The 21,560-nt window shown below is 35.1% G+C and overlaps 1 protein-coding gene across 4 annotated transcripts in view; it reads right to left on the reverse strand.

Moving 5' to 3' along the window:
- SEPTIN7 (septin 7) overlaps nucleotides 1-21,560 on the reverse strand; it is an 87,571-nt gene that overhangs the window by 13,944 nt on the left and 52,067 nt on the right. For all 4 annotated transcript variants that reach the window (XM_033088602.1, XM_033088603.1, XM_033088604.1 and 1 more), the window contains 7 exons: nucleotides 13,428-13,528; nucleotides 12,407-12,541; nucleotides 7,435-7,552; nucleotides 4,992-5,084; nucleotides 3,800-3,896; nucleotides 2,288-2,339; nucleotides 295-420 (listed from right to left, as the gene is read on the reverse strand). In XM_033088602.1, coding sequence (XP_032944493.1) covers nucleotides 295-420; nucleotides 2,288-2,339; nucleotides 3,800-3,896; nucleotides 4,992-5,084; nucleotides 7,435-7,552; nucleotides 12,407-12,541; nucleotides 13,428-13,528 — 722 coding nt within the window. The remainder of the gene's footprint in view (nucleotides 1-294; nucleotides 421-2,287; nucleotides 2,340-3,799; nucleotides 3,897-4,991; nucleotides 5,085-7,434; nucleotides 7,553-12,406; nucleotides 12,542-13,427; nucleotides 13,529-21,560) is intronic.

Raw genomic sequence — 21,560 nt, forward strand, 5'->3', positions numbered from 1 at the left:
CTGTTTGATTTCTAACTGGGGATCTATTAAACGTGTGGTGTATAGATTATAAAGGCGATGGCAAATGACCAGAAGAGAATACAAGGCTCTTGCATTTAAAGAACAAGGTAATAAAACATTTCCTCCAACAATTAAAGAGTAAAATATAAAATCACCAAAACAAACCTCAACTATATAAATTTCTGCTGTTTTGCATAAATAACATTTTCCCCAGGAGAAATTTGATGAAAAGAAACAATGTAATTATTTACTACATAAATAATACCTTTTCTGGAGGAAACGATGGATACTTACTTAGTAAGCTGCCCTTTATTCTTGTTATTGTCAACTCCATTATAAGTCACAGCTGCCAGTTTTCTGCTCCGATAGTTCTCATAATGTACATTATTAGTGACATCTTTCAAGTCCTGCATGTGTGTTCTGCCATAAATAAATACAGATCAAGAGTTTGCTTCTACTAAAAAGGCTGTGATGTAAATTCAAAATTTTACCAAAACAAAAATTTCAGATTTAAAACGAGCAAAAGACTATCTTAAGGAAGATGGCATTCATTTGTCTTCACTTACACTCGAGGCAGAGCAAGATACATAAAATGCACTAACTGACACATGGAAATTTAGGGTCCAAATGATAACTTAAGAGCCATAAATCCCCTCAAAGCAGTTACTAAAGATGACATTTCTACAGAAGAGTATTTACCTTTTTATACTACAGTAAGTCCACACTTAACGTCATCGATAAGTTCTGACTTTAAGTGAAACGAATCGAAGTATAACAAAACCAGTTTTACCACAGGCTAATAGATATAAACAAGAGTTAAGTTCCTGTGGCATTTTAACATGATAACAAAACAACACTGAACAAAACAATATTATTCAAAGACCTGCTACATATATTTTATTTTACTAGAGAAGGGAAAGCAGACTGGCTTCTATTGAAGCTCATAAAACCCAAAAAAATAAATTGCTTTTCTCTTAGCAATTATTATCAATATCTGAGTTTTTATAATACTTAAGGTAATAAATATTTAAGGACACTTTAGATCACATACCAAGTTGGATTCAAACTGGGGGGATTTTAATTTAGAGTAAACTTCGGTTTATTCAAACTGTCCAGTGAATGTGGTATCTTGGTTAAATGAATGTTTGTTTGCTCACAGCACTTCTATAATATATAAATTGTGAGATAAACTATATAATAGTTTATATAATACCTGAGACAATGTCATCACTCCTTAATGATTCAAGATGCGAAAGAAACCCTGAGCTGCTGTATGACATCCTTTACAAATCCAAGTTCTTGGATACATGTGGGTGGCAACATTCTGTGTCACTGGATCCTCCCTTTCCTCACCATTTCTTCATCATCCATTCCTGCATCTCCATTTTCCGTCTCCACCACTTTACCAAAACCCCTTTCCGGAAGACTAACAGAAAGGTGTATTCTGTTTTTACGCTTCCTGCTATCCACAAAACATTTACTATTACTTTCCTCTTTGCAAACAGAATGCGATGTTCAATTACTCTGACTCATCTCTTACTATTTGACACTTCCATGCAGTTCTCTGATGGTTTCCCCCGTGTCATTCTAAGTCTGGGTTTTCCATACGTCTGCTCTTCCTTTATATGTACTCTATCCCTTGATGAATTCATCCTATGGCCACTACAGTTACACCTAAAGCTCTTCCCTTTCCACTTCAGTCAAATCAGGCAGCTTCTTATTTCAAGCAAAGCCAATAGTTGAGACTGAATAGCTCGTGCTAATTTGTTACGGACGGACTCTCCAAATTTTCCCAGCCTTTGAGTGAAGCCACTCTAACCCACAATTTTCTCCTTGATTGTCACTCATTTTTGGTACCAGCGTATATTACAGGTGACACCATATAACCTCTTCAACTATATTATAAGCTGCCCTTTACAAGAAACCTGCCATCAAAACCTAGCCTTCCTTTCCACTTTCCCCAAGCTTTTCCCACTAAAGCGCAAAGGCCTTTTCCTTTCTACTTTACATACCTCGTTCAATGTTAAAACCTCAACTCAAAGTATAATGATAAAAAAACTTACTTTCCTATTTATCCCTAGTCACATAGGTTATTTTGTATTTTTGCTAGCGACTTTAAAACCCTGGAGAAATAATCTAAGTGGTCTCCATGCACTGCTTACTTCAGTGTTAGAATGAAGACACTAATCTAAATGAGCTACCTTTATAGACGGCAAAAGGCAAACATGTCCAACTCTAACTTTATTAGGGAAAGAAAACACTTATTTTCATCATTGCTCACACTTACCTTATCAACATATTCCTTAGAATTGTGAAATCACAATGTTCACCATTTTCAACTATTAAAAAAAAAAACAGACCACATACATTATTTCCACTAACCCCAATCATTTCAAAGGAAATTTCAAAGGAAAGGGGGGATGGTAACAACAATAAGAAAAGATGCAAAATATCTTAGATCAATTTTCCATTAAGGTTTAACACTGTAACACAGTACTTAATTTAAGAGCATGCCAGTATACTATAATATGGCTTTAATGTAGTTTAATCCTGTGATAAAATATATAAACCTAACAAACTCTTCAGAGCAAACAATTTTGAGATTTTGAAAAGGAGATCATATCTTTTTCTTTATTGGTGGAAAACACATTTATTCCACAATAAAATGCATTTTAAACATTTAGTATTGGGGTAAGGCAGGGGGGAATAATCACTTTAGAAAAACCTCAAGATAACCAAAATGAAAATGTGAGCCAAGAACTTTAAGGTTCTTTATTTTTTAAAAAAATGTATCACTTAGAAGAACACTCTTTAGGGGAGGAAAAAAACTAAAAGTAGAGATACAAAGCAATTTCTTTAGGCATATTTCAAGGGTTGTAGAAGTTCTAATACCTCAGCTCAGCAAGTGAAGGCTACACAGGGATGGCAGAGCTAGGAACGAAAATAGTGTCATTGGTGGGGAAAGTCACTAAGGACAATAACTTGGAACGATATCCTAGAAAGTACAGAATTTTTCATAGTAGTAACGACAAATAGACAAAACAATCATGACTCCATCTTGGTGGTGGTTCCAAGATACTATAACACATAAGATTTTAATCTTCTTATTAGATTAAACCAATATAATAAACACAAATTTGGGGAAACACCTCCATACTGCCAAGCAGACTTCTGAATGACGCTATAGCTAAGATTTTATTGGTGTTTAAAACTCCTTATAAAATTAGAAGATCTCTTAATGATGAATTATTTTTTACTCTAAAGATATGATGCCACAAAAGGTAACTTTTGTCCAGAGGAAAGGAAATTGTGAATGTTTTAAATGGACTTATGAAAGTTCTCAACCATTCTTGAGCGTCTCAGACCAATCTGAGACTAAGATAAAAGTGAGAGAAACCTTTTCTCCAAAACTGTTTTCAATTTCAGAAAGTTTATCAGATCCCTTGGAAGCAATTTTCGGGTCCCAGGTAAAGAACCCCTGCATTATATTTGCAAACAAAAAAATAGAAACAGACCTAATGATGGGGCGGAGATGGGACAGTGGGACACTGACAAGTGACTTCTAAAGTATCCCAGCATTAGGACTTAGCACATACTGGCCTCGCTTAGTAGGACACAAGATCTGAGAAACTGGAATGTACTTAGGAAGAAATGAGACTAAATGAAACTGAATTCACAACTACCTTTGAAAATCTAGAATGTATCAATGCAGTGGGCATATTATACTACTTACTATACCAATTTTTTTTATAACATTTGTGAGCTCTTAGAGAAAGTCATTTACTGAAGAAAACCTTACCTTCAGCAACACCCCAAGGATACTGCCTTCCTCTGACCCTTTTGCCATTAACTTCAATGATCGTATTACTACCTACCACAGCAAGAGGTAAACGATCCTATAAAACAAAGTATTCTTGTTCAAATACATCTCTGTAGTCCTCACAAATTCAAGAATAAAGTTACATTACTCAACAGATTAGAAAAAAATTACCTTGACAGTTTCTACGTTCACTTTTATAGGGCATTCAATTACTATTTAGTAAATTGCAATTACATGGGATTATCACCAATGTAAACAATGAATAAAATATTTTGTCTGAAAATTTAAGAATAGTGAGGCATATATTGATCAAATCATTTGTTAAAAAAAAATCATTACAAAAAGAAGATGTCCCATACTGGAAAACTTTTAAAGAGTGAAAAATCACATTGGCAGTTAGAGGGAAAAAATGAGGCTCGTGAGTAGCCTGCCCATCTGATCACAAAGCAACACTCACAGCTGTAAGGTAGTGAATGTTACACTTGCTAACCTCTATCTTTAGAAGTCCAGATCTGGGGGACTGGATTTGTTTTCATCCAGACAAACTCAGAGTACAGACTTTCAAAATTCTTGTGGCTCCCAGAAATATGTAAGAATATATTAAATTTATGGCTATTTTATAAAACCTCAGAAATTCTTCATTGGTAAGTATTTCACTATTCCAACATAATTATTTGCTTACATAATGCCATTAACCAATACACCAGTTTTAGGCCCAGCGTACTTAGGAAACCACTATAAATTAAAAATACAGAAAATTATGTTGGTATATTTTTCTGGTTGGTTTTTATAAAAGGACAAAAGAAAACATATTTTTGTTTGGCTCTTAAAACAGAGAATAAACATAACAATGCTTAAGAACAAATCCTCTCCCTTTTCATTACCTGTTATTTAAGGGGGAAATTACATAATGTAAAATCAGTTAACTGAAAACCATGTGAAGAAAAGAACTGCGTTATTCATCTCTCTATTTCATACAATGCCTTACTACATATAATAGCCACTCAACAAAGTTAATTGCAAAGTTGAATTCAACACTGAAAAATCTCCCTATTCACTCTGCAAGCCAACTACTTAAAAACACTAATATTTTTGATCTTTCCAGTGGATATTATAGTGTTTTTAAGGCCCCCAAACATTTTAGTATAAGCATGGGAATAGACAGACCTACCTTTATCTTTTTAACAAGCTTATTTTCTTCTTCATCATCTGTCTCTGGAAATTCATATATTTTAATTTTATGTTCTTGGATTTCTTTCATTATCTAAAATGAAAGAGGAAATTAGCAAAAGAGCACACAACACAGAATTAGTACATTAACTTTATTTTTATTATATTCTTAAATTTGTTACGAGTCCTCAGCTCCAGGTCCTTTACTGTTTTTCAATGATGCAAACACTATAACAATACAGTATTATGCTGGTCTTTAAAAACAAAACAAAACACTATAAAGTTGAAATATAAATACCATTGTTGAAATCCGATTACTTCAGAAGTGTTAAAGTCATGTGGTTATAATACCAAAAGAATTCTAAAAATGATGTAAAATTCCAGAAAGGGCCTTCTCTAGTTCATTTCTACTATGTACTTATTTACAATGACTTGATTCTTTCTATAGCTCTCTCCAACTGTTTTATTCAGCTGAATGAACAGATCTTAAACTCACCTAAAATTATTAGTAGAATTTGGCAAAGGTAAGTAAAAGTGAGTATAGCATTGGCTCCAGAAGAAAAGTTTACACATTGTCAGAAAATATCCTTGTATGTGCATATGCATACACACAAATCAAGGAGCAACAGATAAGATTGGAGAAGCACACAGGGAGAATATATATATGCCTCACCCTGAAAACTAAGAAGCTAAGGAGTTAATGGGGAGAATGCAGAAAAAAGAAAGACAACTTATTAATAACATCAAAAATAACCTAGTTCAATTAAATTATCTTGTCCAAAATTACTCCAAATTCTAAACAGAATACAGATATCCAAATAATGTTCAACTACCTACCCTATTCCAACTCATAACAGACCAGTAGCTAACATACCTAGAACGAACTAGCTCCCTGCCTATATTGGTATTTCAGTGCTACTCTCACTGCAAAAGTCTCCAGCAGCAGTGAAGGGACCCTAAATAAAATGTGTTACATGGTTGCTATACTAGGTAGGAGAACAAGACCATACATCTTTTACAATTGGGGTATGTATTTATATAGAAAAAAACATGCAAATAAATAATGAGGTGTCAAATGCATGAATGGAAGGAAAAAAGAAACACTAATAGCTAGCTCTAAGCAGTGGTTCTTAATCAGAAGTTTTATATTAAAAGGGCCGGAGTGAGCATCTTCAAAGTAACAAATGCCGAAACCCCATCTTAATAGAACTAACTGGTAGGGATATGATCAGTAACTCATTTTGAAAAAGTTCTCCAGATTCTGATAGGCACCACTGGTTAACAACCGTATTTTTAAGCAGACGGAAAAGAAAACTGTACAAACACTACAATGCCACAACCAATTTGTTTGTTCATCTTTTTCCTAAATTCTTAGTACCACTGCAAATCACGATACATACAAATCAAGACAGAAGGGGAGAAATGTGTTATATGATTAATATTTGAACTTAGAAATAGCACATTACAAAATGAAAATGGGAGTAAATGTAAAATAAAGAAACATACTCCTGGTAGAAATATTAAATAGAGTAAAAATGATGTACTAAAACATTGTCAAAATTTAAACAGATTTAACATAGTTTCAAAGCAATTTCAACAGGTGTTTATTTTTTGTAACGGGTTTAAGGTATTCTAAAATTTATATTGAAAAAGGTGAAAAGAACAAAGCATCCTGTTACAGAAAGGACTACAAGGACAATAAGAGAGAATTAACATTAAGAACTATTCTTAAATATTCTACAAAGTTGCTGCAGTTTAAAAAATATGTAACATTAGCCTATAATTTAAAAAAATAGGCTACCGGAATAGGTTACTGGAATATTCCAGAAATTGACTCTACATTTCATAAAATATAATATGTAAGAAACCAAACACAATGAGGAAAAAATAAACCCCTGCTTTAAAAAGTGTTCAGCCTTTATGGAAAATGAAATTGAAAGCTAAAAAAAACCCAAAACGATTAGGTACCACTTTGTTCCAAAACAAAGTTTTTAAATAAAAATGACAAACAGCACTAGCAAGGCACTGAAACTAATACACCTGTTATAAAAGGGATTTGACTGTTTTATTGGAAAAGTACCAGGACAAAATGGGGGAAAACATTCACAAAATAATCATAACCTTTCAAAAAGCAACCTTCTTCCCGGTCCAGTCTAAGAAAATTCTAAAGGGTGTGGGGAGGGGTGCTGGTGAAGGCTATGCAGGAACATCTAATCACATTAAGTGACAAAGACAAGGGAACTACAATAATGGATGGGTAAGAGCTCTGAAGAGAAAACTAGGGCAGAGGATCATTTTCAAGAGTTAATTGGAATACAATATAAATGACCATAAAGAAATGTAGCAAGAGAAATACACTGTAATACATTATACAGAAAATATGAAAAACTGCAAATGACATGAATGGTATGAGACACTCAAGAGTTCAAGCTTCTTCAGCCCACCTGCTTTTTAAACTGTTGGCACTCCTCTGGTGTGAGTGTGTCTGCTTTGGCAATAAGAGGGATGATGTTCACTTTTTCATGCAAACGCTTCATAAACTCAATATCCAATGGTTTAAGTCTGAAACACACAATATTTAATATGACTAAATTGATACGTTTGGAAAAACAGATTCTTCACATCCCCAATGTGAAGTTAAATACACTGGAACTACTTTCCTTAGTCATCAGAATCACTCTGAAGATGAACTGGGCTAGAACAGCTGGGTAGAACAGGACCGGAAGGAGCACTGAGTCCTGCCTGTGAACACCTGGTCAGAGGGTTTGGCCCTAAAGAGGAACTGGAAAAAGCAGAAAGGCTCCTAATAGGTTTTCCTAGAATAGTCTCTATATTTATTACTCTAAATTTGAGACATCTTTGTTTTGTTTTTAAGTGAAAAGTGCTAGTCTTCTTTGAACCCTGTATTTAGTTCTAGCTATCAACTGTATTTCTCAGAAAAGAGGCTCAAAAGAGAAACTTCTTCATCATCACTTTTACCCACTGCAATCTGGCTGCTGCCTCCACTTTAACACGATACTTTCAAGGACCAAATTACTTCTAAGCTGCCAATACAATTAGCAGCAGCTAACTCATAAATACCATGGTGTTTACCATTACTTTTTAATTTGCCCCTTATGCAGCATTTGGCATTACTTCCTCACAAGCTGTTCCCTTATGGTCCTCTTTGTAAGCTGGTCCCTTAAGAGGTATGTTCCTCAAAATTCACTACTAGGCCTTCTCTTCTTACTCTACACTGTGTATATTTATCATCGATTAAGATGATTTCTATCATCCTCTATGGGTCAATGACTTCCAAATCTTCACACCGAGCCCAGATCTCGCTCTGATGTTGCAGACTTGTGTTCACCCAGTGGAAATACTACTTGGACATCCCATTTTGGCTCCTTAAAATCAAAAGCTCATCTGAGCCCCCAAGCTGTTCCCCTTCTATGTTTCTATCTCGGTGAATGGTATTACAATCCACCCAACTACTCAAGGCTGAAACCTCAGATTCTTCCCTTCTCTGACTCTCACTTCCAAAGATTCACCAACACTTGCTAAACAAATACATCTTCCATTTCCATTCCTTTGGTTCAGGCCTGCAAGACCTTTGGTTTGAATAATTACAAGAATCTATCTGGTTTCTCTCCAAACCACTAACACTACAGTCAAAAATGGTCCTTCTGAAATCCAAATCTGATCGAGTCATTCCCTGACCGAAAACTTTACTAAAGGCCAGATTCCTTAGCTAGTGTGGCCTACCGGCCTGGGAATATATAACCTCTCCAGCTGTCCTCATCTCTTAGAATCTTGGCCTCTTTTGCTACCTCCTACTCACAATATGCCAGCCATTTTGAACTTCTCAAAATTCCTTCAAAGCACCATAGTGTGAGCTCTTGCCATACGGTACTGGAACATGGCTCCATTCCCAGCCCCCTTCTTCTTGGCCTATGTAATTCATCTTTAGCACTTGGCTCACAGTTCTCATTTCATCTGGGAATCTTTCTCTAACTTAAGACTAGGTAGGCATCTTTCTAAGGGGTCACAACACTTAATTTGCCTTATAGTAGCTGCCTACTTGTATATTTGTTTTGCCCATTTTATCACTAGAAGATACTCAAGAGCAAGGAGCTTTGTCTCATTCACCTGTATCTCCAACACCGAATACAATGTCAGTACTTGAGAGGTGCCCAAATATTTACTGACCAAAAAGGTAAGCCGCTGTGACTTTCCTCATGTCCTTGAATAACTCTAAATGAAAACCAAAAAATTTCTCACTTCTAGAACATATTGTAGACTAAATATTAACATTCTACAAAATAAAGATAATGGGAATATGTTCCATAGAAATATCATTCCAAAGTGGCATTCCTTATAAAACCACAAGAGAAATGAAATAAAGGTCTAATTTTGTTATAAAGTTTATTGACTAATATTTTAAAATGAAGAGAAAGCACTTCTTAGGGTTCTCTGTTATAGTTTAATATATACTATATAGTTGGGGGATTGGGACCCAAAGACTAATGAGGTATTCCTTTTCACCAACAAATAATACTATACCTCTGTACTGGTGAGGTTGACTGGCAGAAGACAAGGGTAAGGAGGGAAGGTGGCAATATGGAGAATTAAGTTAGCTACCTCCTATTCTAATTCTCCTTATCTTGAATCCTCTGGAATTTATTATTAACACTCAGAATAGGTAATACTACAGAAAAGAGTGTGTGAATGGAATAACACTATATTATGTATAAACGGCAACCTTACTAACTAGAGTTAACTGAAAGAATCTATCAATCTTTTGAAAAAAAATTAAGTTTTGCTTCTTTTCATTAAATCATTATATGCAAAACTAAATACAAAGCTATGGCGCATTTAATCAATCTCAGATTGGTACATTTTTATGGTTCACTTTCCAGATTATACTCATGACAAATTTAAATTACTACCACCATCACCTACTTAATACAGTGACAGAAAAGAATTCAATCTAAAATTTGAATGAATCTTAAGAGCACTTAATATAAAATATTAAAATCAAAATCCAAGTTAATAAAATTTTACACGTAAGTAAAACAAAAAAAAGGGTAAAACCTTTTATAAAAGCCCTGATAAAACCCTTTTGCCCTTTTAAATTAGAATACAAATTTTAGAAGCTTACAAAATGTCAACAGCAGAAAACATTTAGTTCACATGTAGATTATATAGCATGTTCTGGTTGAAATCTTTCCTCTGTCCATTTAGTTTTATTTCAGGCCATCTTTTCCAACAAATTTAGTTTTTAAATGTTGTTTTTAAACAATGGAAAGTCCTTTACAGAATTTCTAGAAGATAAACCCACATTAGAGTGAAAAGACTAACTTCAAAGCCTACAGCAAAATAAAATAACTACAGGGCAAATGACACATATTTATAATCTACACATACATATATATGAGGGGAAAAAGCTTTCTATATAAAATTCACTGAGTAACACTGATTTTAAATGGCAGTCAATACTCAAAAGGGTAAAAACACCATTTTAAAATTCAAGTTCCAAGTCAGTTTTTTATTTGAATAGCAATTACCAACCACTGAACAAAGAAAATGAAGTAACAATAGCCGAAATCATAAACTAACTCTGTATGTTCAGTGATGACACCTGGTCGGGTAAAAGAGGGGATGGGAAGCATTGAAAATACACTGCTGGAACAATTCATAACTCCAAAATAAGGATCCCCCTAAAAAGGGAATCCAGGGACTACCCAGATAAGATAGGCCCTGATTCATCTATCAGACTGCCAGGAATTTCGGTCTGTAATGAGCAGGGGAATTGGAACTCTCTACATAAAATTCAGTGTCATAGTCTTTCACTCACTGCATAGTAGCACATACAAACAGGCAAAATTTTGTTCCATTTCCAGTAACAGTTAAGCTGAAAAACTCTTCAAATGCACATTTTTATACATAGGAAATAAAACTGAACTCCCAGTCCTTGTGACAAACAAGAAATGGCCCAAAGCCACTACACATCATTTGAATCATATCAAATATTTTTTCTTTTAAAAAAAAATCTTATTTCCCATGCAATTTTAAGAAATACATTTTCCTCTGGGGGACAGAAGAAATGTGATCTCATGAGAATTACTAAATCTTGGAGAGAGTCCAAAAGATCTAAAATAATAAAATGAATATAAACCGACAAATTTCTATTGACTTAAGTGCAGATTGAGATTTTACTCTGTTGGTGTCCAGAAAAAACCCTAACAAGTTAAACTAGAATGATTAAAAATACATAATTTAATAAATTCAGGAGGAATCTAACAAGTACTCTTAAAAGGCCATCGAGTGTGTTGTACTTCTGAGATTACTTTTTTTGAGCCTTTTAAGGAGATGAGTTGATTTTGTGCTTTATTCATTGTAGATGAATATTAGAAATAAAAGAAGAAATATTTGCATCACTATAATCAGACAGTGCAAAAATGGCAAACGACATAATTAAGGCTTTATGTAATGATAATGTTCAACCAAGACAGTGATAATGGGCACTAGCCTATCTAGGAAAAAGGTGAAGAAGCAGAAAATAGAAGAGAAAGTTACTCTTACGAAGGAACTGGTTTACACTACTGTAACCGGGTGTTGTATGATTTAATGCTATTTTGTCTGATACTAGTATATATGTAATAGTCCATCTCCTTTTGGTGGAGAGATGGTGGAGTTACAATCAAGTGGCTGCGTTATGCTGAGTCATTTACCCAAAGAACAAGATTAAAGAAGAGTAATTACAAACATCTGCTGTTGACAATGACACATGTATCTATTCAAAATGACAGAGGAACCACAAACAACAAAAAAGGGAGTGCAGGCTGGCTGTACTAACAAACAGAACAATCATACCAGATGAATGTCTAGATACTGAAACCTTTTAACTCCTGATAAATAGAGGTGAATACTGATGATATACTTAAACAATGTGACTGCGATCGCTAAGGTGAAAACAGAAGCCAAACAGATTTAGTGAAGTAAGGAATGGCACAGGGGAATTTTGGCACTTATGTCTTTTTGTAACTTTCGCTATAAGATCTACAGTAAATAACATCTTCAGAGCTTCTTAGAATACATCTAAGCTAATTGTTATGGCTGTTTCTCCTTATTGGTCAAAAAAAGGCTAAATTAGCCATGGTGAGACATCAAACCATGATAGAAACACTGTTCCTTTCCATGAAGCAGATAAAAAAGCCTTATGAATGAGAAACTAAGAAATAAAATCATTGTTAGCTTATCTAGAAGTTATTAATAGTTTTTTTATAAGTCATTTTTACATAGAATTTGGGACTTTAAAACTGTTATAGTTAAATAAATGTACACAACAGAGATAAGGATTAATAAAATATGCATCCAAAGTTGGGCAATAATAAAAAACAACAGAAAGGTTACCAGAAGCATCAAGGTACTGACCCATGTCCTGAAGGAGCAATGAAGTATAAACAACACTGCACCCTGTTATCAGGCATCTGACGTCTGTTCACTCGAGATTCTGCATTTAGGTAGTCCTCAAATTTACTATCAATGTAGTCGATAACAGGCTGCCAGCTATAGAATGCAGATAAATAAAATAATTAAGTTGCAATTCTACATATAAATGCACAACTGATGACTCTGTTGAAGGGCAGTAATATTTTTAAATAGATAAAACCAATTTAACCAGAAGACATTCCAAATTATTCTACATATATACTGACTTAAAACAGGTATAAATTGTTGACTAAATCTTAATTCATTATTTCTAAACTTTCCAAATGAAAGAAAATTGTTTAGAGTCAAAACATAACTACATTATTATTATATTATTTGTACTGGTAAGCATATCAATGCTAATACATTTTACAGTATGAAAAATTATATCCAAAGAGTTTTACATTTTAAATGGAAAGATTAAACAGGACAGAAGCCTCATGATGAACTTATTCAGGTGTTTTAAAAGCTGACAGAAATTTATTTCAAAAACAATGTGGAACTCAAAGAAAAAAAATATTGTTTATAAGATACTGAGATATTTCCAACTAAAGTGTCATGGATGTTTTCTTCATTTATGACATGTGGAAAAACTGAAGGTCTAAAATAAGGTTTAAATTAGGATGTGATAGAAAATAAATATATACAAATGGATAAAATTATAGCAGAGAATGAAAAGTTTTAAATTTCTTATAATAATGAGAATTCTTGTATATACGTTGTTTTAGAATTTGTCTCCAAAGTAATTCTAGGATAGGTATTATCTCCATTTTATAGAAAAGAAAATCAGTTCAAAGAAGGTAAGCAACATTTTAAGGAGGTGGTAAAGTTGAACCCAAGTCACAGCACATAAAGTTCAGTGGCCTCTGCTAAGATGAGTTTTAAAATGTTAAACATGCAGAAAAAGTCTAACAACCTCATATTGCAAACGCAACTGAAAGCAGGGATGTCAAACCCTCCTTACCAATTACTATTATCCACTGCGTCTCCAAATCCCGGGGTATCAACTATTGTGAGCAGCAACTGAACACCACCTTCTTTGATTAAAACTTTGGATTGTTCCACCTGTAAGAGTCGTTGGTATAGATATTAATACCATATGTTACATCTGTGGTTTCCGACAAGGTCAAGAGGTAGTGAAATGAGCGTTAATCCAAACCAATGAAGCAGCCTTTTGCAAACGAAATCTATCCATCCCCACATTTTGTTTAGAATCAATTGTTATGGGCATTAGAAGTCCTGGCTACTTGAAAGAAAAGCACATTATATAAATACTGGGTTTATGGCTCTAGTTGGTATAAAGAAGGAAAATAGGGACTGATAAAATAGTAATAATCACTAAAGATTATACTTCTATAAAAGTTATATATACTTATGTAACTTAAGTTATATAATACTTATATAACCTAAATGCACATCTAATAATACAAATAGTGTGCCTGAATGATTCAGTAATTCAAAGAGATCAAATGTGATTAATCCAACAAGTACATCTTATCTACCACTTACAGTAAATGTTTTCCTGGATTATCTCCATCTAGTTTGGTCCAAACCAATTACTCAAGTGAACTTATTACCATTCCCAAATCTTTTTCCAAACGTCTGTAATTATTTGCACTGTGTTTATGTTATGGCTAAGATCCACAGCTCAAATGTGACATTGCACTTTTGGGCCAAAGCAATCAGCAAACGTCCAGGCATTGAACAAAAATGTATTCTGGTAGGGTAAAACATACTAACTCTGATTAAAAGCTTCAGTTCTCTTTAGAATTTGTAAAAATGTTCTATTTGATAAAAAGTGTTGGACTTAAAACAATTAACAACAGTTCCTCCTACAATTTAAGATTTTCTGTAACCCCAAACTCTGTTTCAGTACAACTCATTTATCGTGGGCATATGCTGCTGCTAGATAAAACGAACACTTATTAAACAGAAAAGAAGATTAATTCCCCAGGAATAGATAGGTTTTCATTCACTGTACCTTTATATCAAGTGCTCACTAAAGACTACAGCCTCCAGGTATGCTGAAAGGCTAACGTAAGAGGCAAAAATTGTATTAGTATGTGAGTGTTAAGTGCCATAATATGGTACAAATTAAGTACTACCAGACTTAAAAGGAACATGTAATCATGGGTATGTGAAAAGCACCTTCCATAATTTATGTTAACAGAGTTTGGAAAGGAAAAATGACTACTTTCTGGGAGAAGTTGGGTGTGCCTTTAGAGATTACAGAAATGATGATGCCTTTCCGTTTTCCTTTGGCATTTCCTGACACATGCCAGCTGATACATGAAAAGACTGAGGAGATGAAAGACTGCTGAGCAGGAGAGTTTGCAGCAGCAGCGTCCACCAGAACCCTTTGAGACGATGGCCACGTCCTGCATCTGCTCTGTCCAATGTGGTAACTGCTTGCCCACGTGGCTACTTAGCCCTTGAAATGTGACAAGAATAACCGAGCAATAGAATGTGTAATTTTATTTAATTTGAATTAAATTTAAATGGCCACATGTGGCTTAGTGACTACTAAATTGGACAGTGCAGGTCTATGGCAATCAAATTATTTTGTTAAAAGATTATCAAAAAAGAAACTTGTGAAAACTGAAGACACTGCCTGGGGTTTGGACATTGCAAGTACACGGAGGAGCTTCTCATCTTTTAGACAAATCAGACTCAAAGGTCTTATCTTTTAGACCAATAGTCTTCCGATTGCTTTGATCTTGGTGTAAACTCTCAGTGAAAATTTTGAGCATCCCAAATGTATTTACCTACCAAATATATACAATTGGCGATCTGAACATTAAATGTTAGTAAGAATTAGTTTCTCTGTAGATCAAAAAAGTAAACATCAAAAAATAAGGGCTCTAATATTTTCTGTATCAATGATGGAAGCATATTACTTGGGAGACCATTATTGTTCCACACCACACAGCCAAGATAATACAGCTTGTCTGACATTGGGTTACTCTAATATGAGGGAGGCAAAATAACTGAGCAAACTCTCAGACTCATGAGTGTTAGATTACCAAAACTAAAAAAATTTTAAGTGACGTTATCTCACGTGACTTAGGAAGTTCACATTTTATATATCTGGTGATCCTCTAGTCAAAGGACATTCTGGTTGTGTCAATTACATATCAATTTTAAAAAGGACAATCTGGTCAAATCTTATCCCTCAATATATATTGAATTCACCTCCACCTACTTTATAAAAACACGTCATTCATTTATGGTAACTGTCATTGAAACAGAAAAATTTAAAGTAATTATGCCATCCCTTTATCTGATAATTTGTTTAAATGACATAGTACTGTATATTAGAAACCAGTGCAAAAATATAATTGTTCTACCTGAATCATCTTCCAATTTTACTTCAAACCATTTTTGGTTCCCTTGTTACTACAAAAAGCCCATTTCAACCTTCGGTAATGAATCGTACACTAACCACACACCAAAACAGCTTAAATTTTAAGATCTTTGTTTCCTTGTTTTTATTTTAAAAAATCAGTTCAACAACTTGTTTATTGACATGATAAGAATGAAGATCTGTATTTATATTCATATAAAGAGTCTGTTTAGAAGCTTCTTTTCTTCTCTGGCCTATGAAATTCTGTGTATCCATACAAGGTCAAATACAAATAAGACGGCAACATGTGGAAGAAATCCAGAAAACATAACTGTAAACTAGTGCCATTCACAGGATCCAACTGTATCCTATCATCTGATTTTGCAAGTATCCTCATGGGATCCATGGAAAACAAATTAATTCAAGTCCAGGAATTTCAAACTTTTCTTAACAAATCTATTCCAAATGGCCACTTTCCCATGCACTTTACTTAAGCAGGTCACATCAGCATATTTTATGGCATCACTCAGAGTTCTCTAAGATTAAATGCATAATTTAATACTGAAGGAATGAATCAAGGGCATTTTCAACTCTGTTTCTCTCTTCAAAATAAAACTAAAGCTCATTATATTGCTTATGTCTAATTAATTTATTGAGGCCTCTTGGATTCCTAGATTCCAGAAATCCAAGGCACTCTTTCTTCTAATACTGTTCTGTTTTTCAATCTGAGGAAAAAGAATGTCAAACCTTCAATGTTTATACTGCTTCATTTCTTTCATTTTCAAAAGGCTGTTAATACACTAAACATTTCTAACCTAATGTGTAACAGCCATGTGTTATGGTAAATAAAAGGTGTTAATTAACTGTGTTAAATTTTGAGGAGCGGGTTCAAGTTTTCTGTCAGGACCTTATCATGACCTACACTTGCTTCGGCATTACAGCCAAAGCTCTGCAGAGACTGGAACAGCCTGAGCCTGAGCTATTCCACTTAGCTGAAACACAAAAACTATTTTAATTATTTAGTGCCTCAAAAGATAAACATCGTTTTAAATGCTTTATTATGTTCCACAAGAAACTAAAAGAAGCAATGACCAATAGAATAGTTATGCCCACAGACTACTTCCACACCCATCCACACCCAGAACTAGTTCATTGAGAAGAAAGTTCTCTAGTATTCTAATTCTGCCTTCTCCTCTCACTACACCTCATTTCCATTTCCTTACACAGAGATCTTGAGTCCCTTGTCCCTTTCATTTTCTATTAGCACCGCGCCCCCCCAAGCCCTTTATTTCTTTTCCTTTCTGCTCAGATACCTTTCTGTTCCATAAAACTCATGAACTTCCCCCTCAGCATGAATCCCGTTGTCTGACAATCCTCAAGTGTGTTCCTTAGTCTCTGGCCTCTCATTTCCCAGTACGGCGCTTCCCAGGCTCTGCCTAGGATCTCTGCCACCACACTCCGGAAAGCACCTTCTCTCTACCTGAAGACAAGAGCATCCCCAATTTGTCTGAAGCAATTAATGATCTCTTCCTGTTCGGTGGAATAGATCCCATCTTCCCTAAGGCTAACTTCTCAGTCTATGCTGAGGATCTGATCACTGTCCATGTTCAGAGTCATCTTGACAAATGTTTAGACTATTTCCCTGTATCTTCAAGCTCTCATCTCTTAGGGGCTGATTCTCCATAGGACATAAATATTCTCTGGAAATAAAAACCAAATGATTTTCTTGGTCCTCTACTCTCAATCGCTAGGTATTCTCTCTCATCCCTTCCTCAAAGCTATCCATCTTTACTGCCTTACTTACCACTCACTCTCAACCCACTGCCATCTAACCCTCCACCCCTGCTACTGCACCAAAATCTACCTCGCCAAGGTCACCTCTGCAGCACCTTACAGCAGCATCTTTCTCACTAACTCCTAATTGTTTGCTACATCCTTCACTGATTGTGAAACCTTTGAGAATTTTGACTGTGTCCATCATCCCTGTAGCCCCCAAACCCAGTGTAAGACAAGCATTCAAATATCTGTTCTGCAAATGACTGGTTTAGGAAAAAACTACCAAAAAGGGAGCAACATTAACAGGAAAGTTTCCTAATTGGACTTTATAAAAATGTTTCAAAGAGCCTATACATGTTATCTTCGGGATAGAATTCATTGTTTTCTCCTTTTCGCACCTCCAAAATTTCTGTGCCCATTTAATGTACAGTAGTGATTTATAGGACTCCACAGATCAAGAAAAAAATATTTTAAAGGAGACCAACATAAGATTCCAAGTAAGAACTTAAAAAAAAATCTAACAACGTCATTCCACAAAAGAAACTGAAATGGATTTAGTCTCAGAAAAAAGAACAGTCTTTCCCTAGGAGATAGCTGGCATCCTTTTACTGACATGAAGATTTAAAAAATTTAAAATATAACATTATAAAATTTGCTACCATACATACTGCATGTAATATTATCCTTAATAGTATTATTAATCTGAGGATCTATATTTGAGATTGGAACACGAAGGGGAGCTCAAGTGATCAATTTTTTCTATCATTTCATTTTAATCAGTCTACTGGGAAATATATATATATATATATATATATATATATATATATATATATATATATATGTATGTACCAGGGTGCCAAAAAAATGTATACATGTGGACACTTTGGTCAACATTGCGCAAGCAGTAATCAGAAGTTCACCATAATCAGAAGTGTCTGGACACTGATGGGAACCACTTTGAGCACCTCTTGTAACTGCAGAAGTCAAATATGACTTGGATTCATCTTTTGTTATCGGTATATATTGAGTATTACAATTTTAATCTAGTTTTCCTTTCTTAAAATGTGTATACATATTTTTGGCACCGTGTGTGTGTGTGTGTGTGTGTGTGTGTGTGTGTGTGTCTGTGTGAATGAAAATGGAAGTAACATGATGCTACTTCATTCAACTTGAGATACTCTGAAAGAAGGAAAAGCAGTTCCTTCTCTTCCTTCCTTCCCACATAGACAGGACAAAATAAGTTTGCAGCAAGCCAGAGACACTACAGAGCAGAGGTTCTCCAAGTGTAAAACTCGGACTGATAGCTGCATAGCCTGGGAACTTATTAGATGTGCAAATTCTTCGGGCCCTGCCTCAAACCTATCAAATAGCAAGCTCTGGAATGGGGGGCTCAGCAAGCTCTCCAGGGGACGGTTGATGCACACCCACGTTTCAGAACCACAGGTATAAACAACTCCAGGACCAGAGTGTTAGCTTCCGTTTGGAACTGCACAGCTCAGGGTCATGAGGTCCAAGATAGGAGGTCAGGAATGAATCTCAGAGGACTTCTAATATTGAAAACCTCATCCAAATCAGAACCACTTAAATATAACAGGAAGCTCAGAATCATATCTCTGTTCAGTGTAGATAGTTTCTCCTTCATTCCAAGACTGAAGGAATTTCTTTTTAAGATACAAGTCTCTTGTAAATAAACGATGCTCAGGGAGGAGATTGTGAAACCGTGGTCTTTATTAAAATTTCACTCCCTTTTTGGACACAGCACAGTATTTTTCTATCCTCCTTCTTTTTTTTTTTTTTTTTTTTGACAGTTTCAATTGTTCCAGAAAGCCGTCAGGTCAGGAAAATTGCAGACATTTGCTTTTTGAAATTCAGGACTGTATGTTCCTCCTGGGCTAATATGTCTGGGTTGAGATACAATACTACTGACCACTTTCTACTGAGAGAATTTATGAGATTCCAAGAGCAGATCTCTGATAGGTTATTGGGCTTGGCAAAGAGACGGTCAACTATAAAAGAAAATTACATTCTATTCTCTAACTACATTGAATGACCTGGAACATGTCATGTTCTCTCCAGGGTAAGTGAGGAAAAAATTTAGATGATCTTCAAATTGTTTCAGTATACCAGGGAATACCTCCATAGTACAGGCAGGAAAGAGGACTGCTCTGGGATTCTGTCAGGATCAATCCAGTTCTCAGATGATGTAAGTCTTATTTTTGGTTTTGAAAAAAGGGGAGGTGGGATTTAACAGTGGTACACAGGCATTTGTCTTAAAAATCTTACTAGAGATACTTTCAGCCCTAATTGCTCCTTTGTTTTCAAAAAAGGAAGAATCAGGAAGATAATCACAACAAAACAGGGCACTTTGGAAGTATTACCTTAAAGGAAGATAAAGTGAGTTTAGACTGGATTATTCTGGAAATACGTCAGTACAAAAAAGAATTCTAACAAATCGAGAGCATTTCCAATGTCTTTAACAGATGCTAGCCTGAGAGAAACTCTCTGTAATTTCTGAAATGTAAGGGACCATTACCTAGATAAGGAACTCCTCCAGATAAAGGAGGAAAGACAGGAAATATTAAGATGGTCAAAGCACTTCAATGAGATCTGAACAGTTAATGAGTTTATAAGACATGTTCAATCTTGCAAGAAATCAAGGAAAATAAAATGAAACAATGAAATGCCCTAATACTTTTATGTATGCACACATATGTACGCAATAAATACGAGTGCCTATGTCTACCAAAAGATATGTACAAGAATATTCACACGGGTCAAAAACTGAAAATCCAAATGCTCATCTACAACAGAAAGGATATGCTGTGAAATGTTCCTACCATGGAATACTAGACAGCAATGAAAAAGCTACAGCTACACGACATGAACAAATACCACAGACATAATCTTCAGTGAAAAAACCAGACACAAAGAATACACTGAAGTGAAGAAGTTCAAGAACAAGCAAAATTAATCTATACAGAGAAGTCAGAAAGGTGTATATATTTAGGGATGAGTATAATACTGAGTGAGAGAAGGGAGAAAGAAGCCTTCAGGTGTGCTAGAAATGCCTGTCTTACCCACCACCTATAGAGGTGGTGGTTACCTAGATTTAAAATTACATACACAAAAATTCATCACGCTCTATTGCTTAAATTTGTATTGTTTTAGTATACAAGCTACACAACAATTAAACAAATTAAACAAATTTTAATCAACACAACTTTAAAAAAGATCCTCAAATTTTATAACTGTTCCATTTAATCTACAGTGGTGATTACAGGACTTCACAAACAAAAATCAACAAAATTTCAAAGATCCTCAAATTTTACAATACCCTTACTAAACACTTACTCTTCTATTTTTAAATCGTTTCTTCAGTCATTCAACAAATACTGGAGGCTAACATACAACAGATGAAGTTCTAGGAATTGAGCTTACAGCAGTGAAAACTGAACTCCCTACCCTACTAAAACTTACACATTTGGAGCGAAGGGTAGGGACTGGAAAGAGTTCACAGGGTGGTAGGGGAGGCCTCACTGAGAAAGCGAGTTTTAAGCAGAGAACGAAAAATCAGGGAGCAAGCCATAAGCGTCTCTCAAGGAAGAACACTGCAGGCAGAAACACGGGAAGTGCAAGGGTCCTGAGGTAGAAGTGGAATTATCTTGTTCAAAGAATAAGGAGGTTGGTTTGGCCAGAGCAGAATAAGCCAAAAATGGGTAAGTGTAGAAAGTAGGTTAAAGAGGAGAGTGAGAACAAATACTACAGGGTCTCCTACATATTGTAAGGACTCTGGCCTTGCTCTGAATGAGACAGGAAGCCACTGAGGAGTTTTGAGCAGAGGTGCAACATGATCTGATTTACACTGTAAAAGGAGACTCGCACGGCTTTGTTAAACAGACTGGAGTGGTGGCCAAGGATCAATCAGGAAGGTGAAGTAGGAGGCTACTACTGTAATAACCAGGAAGACAGGTGATGGAA

The sequence above is a fragment of the Rhinolophus ferrumequinum genome, chromosome 20, assembly GCF_004115265.2.
Source record: "Rhinolophus ferrumequinum isolate MPI-CBG mRhiFer1 chromosome 20, mRhiFer1_v1.p, whole genome shotgun sequence".
In the NCBI taxonomy this organism is placed as follows: domain Eukaryota; kingdom Metazoa; phylum Chordata; class Mammalia; order Chiroptera; family Rhinolophidae; genus Rhinolophus; species Rhinolophus ferrumequinum.